The 12255-nt window shown below is 36.6% G+C and overlaps 1 protein-coding gene across 2 annotated transcripts in view; it reads right to left on the reverse strand.

Moving 5' to 3' along the window:
- The window catches only part of TIAM1 (TIAM Rac1 associated GEF 1), a 229923-nt gene that overhangs the window by 44168 nt on the left and 173500 nt on the right, over positions 1–12255 (reverse strand). For both annotated transcript variants that reach the window (XM_070750312.1, XM_070750313.1), the window contains 3 exons: positions 11039–11143; positions 8381–8459; positions 4598–4684 (listed from right to left, as the gene is read on the reverse strand). In XM_070750312.1, the coding sequence (XP_070606413.1) occupies positions 4598–4684; positions 8381–8459; positions 11039–11143 (271 nt within the window). The remainder of the gene's footprint in view (positions 1–4597; positions 4685–8380; positions 8460–11038; positions 11144–12255) is intronic.

The raw sequence follows: 12255 nt of genomic DNA on the forward strand, positions 1-12255 counted from the left end.
TTTTTTGCACCTCCAACATTTTGGGCTTGTTCCTTTATACATTTTGGCTAATGTTGCCGGTGAAAGGTGCCACCTATAATACATTTTGTATATGTTTTCCTTATAGGCTGTAGATTTTGTTAATTTATAGTTCTTGGTCCAAATTGATTCCCACTTATCTAAATTTATGCTATAACCAAAATTTTTGCCCCAACTATGTATACTGTTTTTAACGATATGTTCTTCCATTTTATAGTGTAGCATATATTTATATATTTTGGAAATCATTTTTTTTTCTTGGCCTAAAATTATCTTATCTAATTCTATCTCTTTTATTTGTATTTCCTTCTTTTTCCCTTCTTGATATTTTGATTTAATTACATTATACGCCCACCAGTCGATTTTGATTCCAATTTCTTCTAATTGTTCCCTAGTTTTTAATTCCCCATTTTTTTCTAATGTTTGATAATAATTTAACATTTTGTTTAGTTCTCTTGAGTTTGGATATACCGTCGCCTCTAAGCTTGAGTACCATTTGGGAGTTTGGTGATAGTACATTTTTTTGATTTTTTTCCAAGTTGTGTATAACGAGTTTCTTATTATATGTTGTTTGAAGTAACTATGTGTTTGTTCTTTATTTTCCCACAGAATAGCATGCCACCCTATTCTCATATCGTGTCCTTCCAGTATTAGAAGTCTTTTATTTTCCAATTTAAACCAATCTTTCAACCAATCCATAATTGCTGCATTATAATATAGTTCGAAATCTGGTAGTGCAAATCCTCCTTGTTTGATATTATCTTGTAGATATTGTATTCTAATTCTAGGTTTTTTTCCGGCCCAGACGAATTTTGTAATCATTCTATTTAATTTTTGAAAAAAGTCTTTTCTTAATATAATTGGAATCGTCCTAAATAGATATAGAATCTTGGGTAAGATAGACATTTTTATTGTTGAGATTCTACCTATGAGCGAAATAGGCAATTTGTTCCATTTTTCTAATTTCTTTTTTATTTCTTTTATTAAAACCGTGTAATTATCTTCCTTTATTGTGATCGCTTTTGCTGTTAATTTTATTCCCAAATACTTAACTGTTTTTACTATTTGTAAGCCTAATCTGTCTTCTAATATTTTCTTCTCTGTATTTGTTAAATTTTTAGTCAGTATTTTGGTTTTTTGTTTATTAATTTTAAGTCCTGCTACTTTTCCGAATTCAGTAATCTCCTTTAATAAAACTTCCCCTGATTCAATTGGATCTTCTATATTGAATACTAGATCATCGGCAAATGCCTGAATTTTGTATTCTTGTCCTTTCAAATTTAATCCTTTAACATTTTTATTTAACCTTATCTGATTTAATAAGGTTTCTATGGCCAAAATAAATATTAATGGGGAAAGGGGGCATCCTTGCCGTACTCCCTTTTCTATTTTTATATTTTGCGTTAATTGGTCGTTTATTATAACTTTTGCCGATTGTGTAGAGTATATCGTCTTGATTGCTTTTATAAATTTTTCTTTAAATTTCATTTTGGTCAGTTGTTTAATAAGGAAGTTCCAATTCAGATTATCGAATGCTTTTTCCGCATCTAAAAATATTAGTGCCAAATTCTTTCCTGGATTTACCTCATAGTATTCTAAAATATTTATAATGTTTCTCAAATTATTTTTTATATTTCTGTTTGGTAAAAAGCCGTTCTGGTCCGGATGTATAATTTCATTAATTATCCCTTTAAACCTTTCTGCTAATATTGTTGTAAAGATTTTGTAATCTGAGTTTAGTAATGCAATTGGTCTGTATTGTTTTATTAAATATCTTTGTTCCAAATCTTTTGGTATTAGTGTTATTAACCCTTCCTTCCAGGATTCAGGCATTGCTCCTTTATCTAACACCTCGTTCAACATCTGTAGTAATAATTTTTTGACTGGTTCATATATTTCTTTATAATATTCGGCTGGTATTCCATCTACTCCTGGGGTTTTGTTATTGTTTTGTTTTTTAATTGCTAGTTATTCTATTCCTACACAAATACTGAAATTATAGAGGCATGGGGGCTCTGTGTTTTCATGATGCTAGAGATGGCCTTCTCAGGAGATCTGAGTTCTAGCATCGAGGGGTGGGGTGAGCTCCCGTCACTTGGCTCAGCTTCTGCTCACTTAGCAGTTTAATGTGAGTACAGTGTTCCCTCGATTTTCGCGGGTTTGAACTTCGCGAATAGCCTATATCACGATTTTTCAAAAAATATTAATTAAAAAATACTTCACAGGTTTTTTTCTATACCACGGTTTTTCCCGCCTGATGACATTATACGTCATCGCCAAACTAATAATTTTTGCAAATAAATAACAAAAAAATTAATTATTATTAATAAATAATTATGTTTATAAATATCAGGATCACTAAGTGACTTATTTAATGGTGAGTACCAGTAATAATGGTGAGTAAATGGTTGTTAAGGAAATGGGAAATGGTAATTTAGCGGTTTAAAGTGTTAAGGGAAGGCTTGGGATACTGTCCATAGCCAAAAATGGTGTATTTACTTCCGCATCTCTATTTCGCGGAAATTCAACTTTCGCGGGCAGTTTCAGAACGCATCCCCCGTGAAAAATGAGGGAATACTGTAGATGTTATATGTTATATGTGAGTAGATAAATAAGTACCACTTTGGTGGGAAGATGAGCCAGTGCTTCATGACAATGGTCAGAACTATGCCATTTGCAAGCTGACTTTGGTGAATAAGTATTCAATCTTTTCTGCATATAGAGTGAATAAATGAGGAGAGAATATACAGTCTGGCCCACTCCTTTTGGAACCAGTCTATTTCACATATTTATTCATGTTGTTCTTATCACAATTTAACACAGTGGCAAGCTCCCCTACACAATTTGTTCATCACTGCAGGGATGTTAAATTTATTTATTTATTTATTAATCAGATTTGTATGCCGCCCCTTTCCGCAGACTTGGGGCGGCTCACAGCAATAATAATACAATGTAAACAAATCTAATATTTAAGTTAATTTAAAACCCCAATTTAGAAACCAATCATACATACTAGCATACCATGCATAAATTTTTATAAGCCTAGGGGGAGGGAAAGTATCAATTCCCCCATGCCTGATGACAGAGGTGGGTTTTAAGGAGCTTACGAAAGGCTAGGAGGGTGGGGGCAACTCTGATATCTGGAGGGAGTTGGTTCCAAAGGGTCGGGGCCGCCACAGAGAAGGCTCTTCCCCTGGGTCCCACCAAACGACACTGTTTAGTTAACTGGTCGCTGGGATTCGTGCGGCAGAAGGCAGTCCCAGAGATATTCTGGTCCGGTGCCATGAAGGGCTTTATAGGTCATAGCCAACACTTTGAATTGTGACCGGAAACTGATTGGCAACCAATGCAGACTGCGGAGTGTTGGTGTGACATGGGCATATTTAGGAAAGCCCATGATAGCTCTCGCAGCTGCATTCTATTGCATAGGTCTAGACAGAAAATTTGTAAGATTACATATTGTAGTGTTTGCCATAAACACAGCAACCTCATGTACATACAGGAACTCAGAATTCAATGAACCATGGTTGATTTGAAGGAACCCTCAATAACCTTCAATGCCTTCCCAAGCTTAGGATCTTTGAGGCTTAACTTAGATTTTGAGGATGAAACCTCGTTTCCAGTCCAGTCCAGTCTTATTCTTTTTGTGTTGGGGATTCTTCAACAATTGATCAAAAGCCAGCAGGAATCAAGTTATAGGAACATCAGCTTCTGCCAGGCTTAATTCTTTAACAGTCTTCTCTCTTTTGCTGAATATATGTATCTGTCATATTCCACTCTTCTTCTATATTACCTAAGTTCTACAAAATTCACACACAAACTTTACTTGATGCTGCAGTGCTAACATATAAACAAAATGCCCACTCCATCTGGTACTGCAGCTATGCTACGACAATCAGAACAGATCACGAGATCTGGAACAATTTAGTCATGCCAAATTAATTGTAATTGCAGTGGGTCTAACTCTACTCATAATTACAGTAGGTATGGATCCAATTCAATATATAATCTTCCCAGAAAACAAAGTATCAAGGTTATCAAGGATAGATTCCTTTTGAATACTGGTTATATAGTTCCATTTGCACATGTCTTTAGGGTGGACTTTTGAAATTTATTTTTTCCATAAAAATGATATATTGCTATTAACATTCCAAATTCCTTTTTAGTCTGATTTTTAAGATATTCCTGCCCTCATACAGTCATTAGACAAACAACTAAATGGAAACATTCTACACCCACCCACACTCTCCTGAGCTCTCCAGAATATTTGAATTCTTGAATTCTTATAATTAGGACAGCTTTGTTAAATTAGAAAGATGTCTAAAGACAGAGTAAATTTATGATCATGAATTTTTAATGGCAAAAAGAAAGTGTACGCTAACCTATTATTATATATATGATCTAAATGATGGATGGATAGATATATAATTTTGAAGAATCACAGCCTCTTATAGCCATTGCCAAATTATTTTTGTGCAGTAGAAGAGATGCTATACTCTTGAATAATAGAGAGGGGGAAATCCCTGAATGCTGAAGACATTTTAGAGAAGAACATATGGCACAAGTTCTAGCATCTTACCCTTTTTAAAAGCCAGCCCTGTTTCTTTGACACTATTGATGTGGAGACGACGAATCCCTACTTCTTCCACTGAGGACAGAGAAAAACCTGTTAAAATATAAACAAAATAAGAATATTTGTTAATATTTTAAGCAATAGTATTTAAACAGGAAGCATCTGGTTCTCTGCAAGCAAACTATTTTTCTTTGCTGATTCCTCTGGAGAGAAAAAAGGAAAAAAGTCCACTTTATTCAAGTAATAACAGATTAATAGAATAAATGACATAAGTTATTCAGATTTTCCTATAATTAATAATCTTTGCTTAAAGTCAAATGTTATGGTTCTATTCTTCAGATTTTGCACACATACAAAATACACACGTTTTGGGAAACCTCTGAAAAATTGGGTATGTTAAATAGCATGCATACTCAATTGCAGTCATCTACGTATATTACTATATGAAAATTGAGTTTTAAAATTCAGCTTTAAAGTTTGGCGGTCATTAGGAAAATCAGCAATATGTATAAGAGAGAAAAAGCTTTAGTGGATTGGCTGCTAGTTTGGAGATTCAGGTATAAAGAGTCTACGGAGAGGGGCGGCATACAAATCTAATAAATAAATAAATAAATAAATAAAATAAAATATTTATAGTGGAATATTATAAAATGGAAAAACATATCAGTCTTAGGATTCATAGCAGAGACTGTGGTGCAATATCTAGAAACTTCACATAAAATTCAAAGTATTGATCCATGATGTAATTGTCACCTTCATCATAATCAAAAAGGAACAACTACAGCAGGCACATGAAACAATTAACGATATCTTCAAAGAAATAACGTTCACAAGAGAAGACGAAAAGAGAACATATTACCTTTCTGGATATCCTCATCTGAACAGGAAATGATGGCAAATTAGACACTCAGGGCTATCAGACAACTATATAAAGCAACCGAGTGCTCCACTACCAAAGCAATAATCCAACTCCCATAAGAGAAACTGCTATCAAAGAACATAATTCAGATGAGTACAAACACACTGCAGTGCAACAACTCAGTATGTCAAAAACAAAAATAGACCTATAAAATATCTACCAACAAAACGGATACCGACACAATTTTATCAAAAAGTGCATAGCCACACAATTTGCTTCAGCCCAATCAGTACAACCTATGAAAAGGATAGCACACCTATAAATCAAAATGATTTCAGAAATAACCAGCAAACGACAACTACATGGCATCACTGTTGCACACAGCTAACTAAATTACTTTAAAACATCTTAAGCAAACCAAAAGACTAGAGAAGAGAAATCAGGAATAATTTACAGTATACAATGCAAGGACATTGTCCCTGAAGAGAAAAGAAGGAATTGGCTCGAAATATTATCTATATTATTCTACAGTAATGGGATTAGGCCTGAATTAGGCCTAACATTGACCATCTGCTGCGTTATAAAAGTGTGCTGAAAACTTAATTGCCTTTATTAAAAATGTCATTGATAGCATCATTACTTTCAAAGCTACAGTAATGGTTTATGTGCAGGATGGTCTTTTCTTGGATTGATACATGCAATTATTCATTCAGACAGACTATGTAGAAGATGAAATGTTTCCCTTCAAGAAAACATGATGCAATGTTTTAAAAATTAAATTAAATGTATTAAATTAAACGATGTACAATGAAAGTAAATTCTCTGAACATTGATGTAAGCTGCCTGGAATCAGCTATATGGGAACTGGGCAGCTATATAAATTTGTTTAATAAAAAAAGTAATAAAATAATTATGCTTAAATATGCATCAAGCCATGAGAAAGTAGAGAAAAGAATATTTTGGAGCTGACTTTATACAAAGACAAGTGGGATTCCTCATTATATTGATGAAAAATACAATAGCCCTAACTCTGAAAACCATTTGCCAACTGCGAAGAATGCCATCTTGAAAATAACTGACAGGATAAACAGTTAACAGTAAAAAAAAAAAGCTTTAATACATTGATATCCTTTTTTTAACGAACATTCAACTAGTGAAAAAATGTTCTTCCTAGCATTTGAAAATGCTGCTTAGAGATGCTAGATGACATTTGGGAATGGTGAATATCCTGCTATATGATTGTACTTGTGAAAAGATATTGGAATAAGACGCATTCCCCCCTAAAAAAGACTGAAAATGTGGGTGCATCTTATACTCCGAATGTAGCTTTTTGGAAGCTTTCCCCCCCCAGCCCTAACAAGGTGCTAACGATCTTCCTGGCTCTTCCTGACTTGCAGGCTTTTTTTCATTGCTACTCCCTCCAACAAGTTTTTTTCAGCCCTAACAAAGCGCTAATGATCTTCCTGGCTTGTAGAATTTTTTCATTACTCCTCCGAAATTCTTTTCAGCCCTAAGGTTTTGCAGGCTTGCTCACTGAAGTAGACTGGAAATACAATATAGTAAAATGAGATTTTGCCTGGATTTATTTTTACATTCAAAGACTATTATTTCTTAATAACAATACAGTAAGACTTCACCTATCGCGGATGTTACGTTCCAGACCCGACCGCGATAGGTGAAATCCGCGATGGGGAATTTATCCACCTTCCCACCAGCTCCAGATGCCTGGAGGCGAGCAACGGCTAACCTTTCCCTCCCACTACTACTTACTCTGCGCCTGAGGAAAAGAAGGGGAGGGGGGCAAAAGAATCGTGGCCCCCGAGCATTCCCGACCCACTGCTGTTCTTTGCAGCAGTTCGGCCAAACGTTGTCTTTTTTGCCTTGCCCCGGCTGGAAAGTCCCTGGTGAGCTGCCCCAGCTGGTTCTTTTTTCTCTCTCTCTCTCTTTTCTATTTTTTTCCCCCTCCACCCGCCCAGCACTTCCTCTTCTGCCCTCGAGCCCAGTCTGGAAATCCCTGCCGCGTCGCGTTCCTTTCTTTGCTCGCGCTCGCTCGTTCGCGCGCTGCCGGGAGCTCTTTCTACAACCCCAAGCACGCCGCCGCCACCGCCAACCACTAAGCGCGCCTCCAAAGACTGCCTTCTCGGCACTGGCGAGGCGGGTTGAACGAGGGGACGGGCCTCCGCCGGAGCTCAGTCCCCGCCCCGCTCATCATTCGGGAGTCCCGCTGGAATTATTCTAGCGCTTGTTTGTGTGGTGAAATGATTCAAATGAAGCTTCTCTCTGAGCATGAGCTGAGCGCTTGTCCTGCCCTTCCAAACTTCTAAGCGCCGTATCTGTGGCAACGCTGACTTCAAAACCCGCGATGAAGTGAAGCCGTGGTAGGTGAAGCGCGATATAGCGAGGGACTACTGTAGATGAATAGAATATTAATAATAATAGCAGTAGAAAAACGCAGAGATATCCAAACCAACAAGGTAGTTTTGAAAAGATGTTATAATACGTATCAAATAAATATGCTAAATATGAAATGTAACAGTATTGAAGATTAATGTTTTCATACTCAGCAGTCCACAATTTTATTTCCTAGCTTCAGTGTGAAAAGTTACTTTCTTCCTCCCCTGTATTTTAAAAATGGAAAGATGGCCAGTAGCATCATTAGCCACCTAAAATCATCATCCTCAGATGTGGCTACAGACTAGATTCAATAAAGCTTTTAAAGATTTCAGCTTCATAATTCCAAAACCCCATTATTCGAATAGAATGTCATGGCTTGCAATCAACTAGATAGAAGTATCTAGTAGATACCTACTAGATAGAAGTAGACAGAAGAAAGCTGCTGTTCTGAATATTAAATTATTTTATGATACATGTGTAAGTGAAAACGTGATATACAAATGTATACAGATATACTGTACATATCTCAAACTCACCATAGTTATCCAAAGTGTCAGATTTTTCAAGCTGAATTTGCTGTATAATTTTCTCACAGATTTCAATTTCTTTATATAACTGAAAAAACAATACATTTAAAAAAATAGTTACTTGGAATTATACTGCTCCTTGTTATTTTTCATGCAGCATGCCTTTTAAATATAGCGAGAAGACAGAGATGAAAAAAATCGTAGTATGGTAAAGTTTTAATTGGGTTATGTAGAGTTTAACTCTTGATAATTTCGTGGACATATACCATGTATTTTCAGTGGATAAAGCAAATTTACACAATATTCCTTGTTTATCACATGATCTCAACCATTTCCTCTGGAGATCAGTATATATGCCTTTCCCAGTGAAATTACTTCAGAACACTGTAAGATTATAAAATGTAAATTTAATAATATTTTGAAATGATATTTTTTGTTCATCTTTAATGTCTAAATTTAGTTCTTTCTTCCACAATATTTATTTTCCTCTTTTTTTCATAAAGGCATTTTCCTCCTCTTTCTCAATATAAACTAAGGTATTGCTGCCAACCTGCCTTCCATTGAGGACCTGTATACTGCATGAGTCAAAAAGAGGGCGGGGAAAATATTTACTGACCCCTCACATCCTGGACACAAACTGTTTCAACTCCTACCCTCAAAACGTCGCTACAGAGCACTGCACACCAAGACAACTAGACACAAGAACAGTTTTTTCCCGAACGCCATCACTCTACTAAACAAATAATTCCCGCAACACTGTCAGACTTTCTACTAAATCTGCACTTCTATTCTACTAGTTTTTCTCATCATTCCTTTCACCCATTTCCTCCCATGTTGACTGTATGACTGTAACTTGTTGCTTATATCCTAAGATTTTTATTAATATTGCTTCTTCATTGCTTATTTGACCCCTATGACAATCATTAAATGTTGTACCATATGATTCTTGACAAATGTATATTTTATTTTATGTATGCTGAGAGCATATGCACTAAGACAAATTCCTTGTGTGTCCAATCACACTTGGCCAATAAAAATTCTATTCTATTGTATTCTAGTGAATATGAATAACAGTAATGTCAGCATGTCTTAAAGGAATATTTCTTGTTGTGAGCCGCCCTGAGTCTGAGGAGAAGGGCAGCATAGAAATCAATCTATCTATCTATCTATCTATCTATCTATCTATCTATCTATCTATCTATCTATCTATCTATCTATCTATCTAACTAACTAACTAACTAACTAACTAACTAACTAACTAATCTAATGTCATGTATTAAAACTACAATTCTCCTAATTAAATTCCTAGACAAAAGGAGGGGTTGCCTTAGCTGGGAATTCTGGATAGTGTAGCCCCAATATATCTGAAGAGCTTAGATCTCATTATTAAATGTAAGGGAACTTGAATACAAATCCCACGCTCACTAGTAATCTTAGCTCAGCCATAAACACTCAGCCTATTTCAGTGATGGAGAACATTTTTGACATTGTGTGCCAAAGGTTCAAGTGCGTGAACACTGTTTCATATGCCAGCACCCATAATGCAATGCGCCCCCCGCGCGCAATTGTGCATGTGTGCATGATTTCCCCCAGCATTCTCCCTGCACATGTGCCCCATACTGTGCATACGCACATGCAAACCCCTCCTTGCACATGCATTTGCCTTTGTCTCCAGGCATGCACCCTCACTTCCTCCAAGAGGACCTGTGCACCTCTTACCAGAGGATAACCAGATACAGTCTGTTCCCAGATGACACAAAGCAGCACCCATTCCCAAGCCAGCAGCAGCTCTCTCTATTCCCGCACCTCGGCAATCGGAGAAGCTCCAACCATGCCTAGGATCCTCCCTGCTGGAATCCACCGTTCAATTCTCCCCCTCACCTTGGTAGTGCCATGCGACAGCCGGAAAAGGTCCAAACATGAAATCTTGTCTGGGATCCTTTCCACTGGAGCCACAGTTAGTGGCTGCTGAGATGTGGGGGGTGGGGGCAGAGAGCGCTGGGGAATGTGGCTTCCAGCGAGGAGGATCCCAGGCAAGGGGCATTCTGCACAGGTAGCCCACCATCACCCCACCCTCACTGGCAGTTCATCCACCAGTGCTCTAGACCGCCTGAAGCTATGCAAGAAGCCCGTGCGGGCAGGGAGAGAGGGAAGCCTTAGAAAGCAACCACGGGATGCCTCTCAGTGTCTTTTGGCACGCGTACCAGTTGCTGGTCTTCACGCTCACCTGAGCACAAGACACCAGACCAGATGGCCAGCGCGCATGTGCGCTCTGGAAACAGGAAGATCATTTCCTGGAGCATGCATGTGCAATAAGCAGCTGTTCTTCCGGTTTCTGGTGCACCTGTATGAAAACCAGATGACTGGTGCACCGCCCCGGAGAATTGGCTCTGCATTATCTTAGGTTTATGCAGTATCTTAGGTTTGCCTTCACGGGCCTATTTACTTCTATGAACTCTCTGAATGATGGGACAAATCCTTGCAAGTAAGGAAATACTAAAAGTAAGGAAACTCCACTACATGCAAGCTTAATTTATCTTGGTCTATATTTAGAGTGCTTAATATCAAAACTACCAAAGAGACAAGATATGGTACTAGCAATCTCTTTTTTCTCCCCTAAGTTCTATTTCAAACAATCATAAGACATCTATATAAGCTTAACATTACCAATTCATAAATATCTTCTTCTGGTTTTGGTATGTAACATTCTATTTGGTTTTTCACAAAGAATTTGAGACGAACATAGTGAGCTGAGTAATCCAACTGATGTGCCTGAAAGAAAAAAGAAATAAATATCCATATCAATAACCATTTTTGTTTAGTGAAATGCATCTCTTATTGGAGAGAAAAGTCTGCTCTACTTAAAAGGAAAAGTTTAAAGTTATTGTCTAAACAACCCAAGAAAAATACCTGAACTGGTAACATTTGACTCCCTAATTTGAAAAGGCAACAACATTATTCTGAATGGAAACATCATCAAACTTCAGATTGGGGTGGAAATAAATGTACTAAACATAATGTTTCTTTCACTTATAACCACATGGTTACCTATAGTACAACCTAGTTTATTACTGAATGTATCTATTGTCTCTAAGTCATAAAATATATTATAATTCTGAGTATAAAAGGAAACATTAATAACATAAATTTCATTTATTGTGGAAAAGAGTGATCTAAAACCATATGATGATTTCCTACAATCTTTTCTCGTCTAAAACAATTTATTTAAATTAAAATTACTTAGTTATAATTAGCCAAAGGTTATGGTATTTCCAATTTAATTGCCCATTATTGATCAAAGTAGACTAAAAATAGAGTTGATCAATGATGACCATAGGTGCCATTGCAAAGTTATTTCTTAATGGTCTGGAAGAATTACAAAATTAAATCAAGCAAGAGCATTTTCTTGTCATCAAAAAGATTATGAGCCTAAATACGCTGTAATGCTAAGTTAGCCAGTTTTATTAGCCAATATCCTTATTATCGTACCACTAACTTGCATATTTTTCTTTCCTACTCTTGAATGCCCTCTGACATTCTTTCCTTCAAATGAAAAAATATGAATCCTTTCTTTAAAGAATTGCCCACTGTGATTCAGCTGAAGAAACCTATGTTCCTGCCCTTTTACAAGACAGCAACCACATATAATAATGCAATAGGAGATCCCATGCTGGGGAAAAAAGACAATCTTATATTTCTTCTGGAATTAAAGAATAGCACTGCCCAGTTCTTGCTGAGATTAGAATAACATTACAGAAGCTGCAAGGCTGCATCTACAATATCTTGGATATGAAAGGATGTTTGATAACTTACACACCCACTTTGTTTTTGTTTTCTTGACTGGGCACAAAGAAAATGACAGTGTTGTGGAGAAAGAAGCTGGG

The sequence above is a fragment of the Erythrolamprus reginae genome, chromosome 4 (assembly GCF_031021105.1).
Source record: "Erythrolamprus reginae isolate rEryReg1 chromosome 4, rEryReg1.hap1, whole genome shotgun sequence".
Taxonomy (NCBI): domain Eukaryota; kingdom Metazoa; phylum Chordata; class Lepidosauria; order Squamata; family Dipsadidae; genus Erythrolamprus; species Erythrolamprus reginae.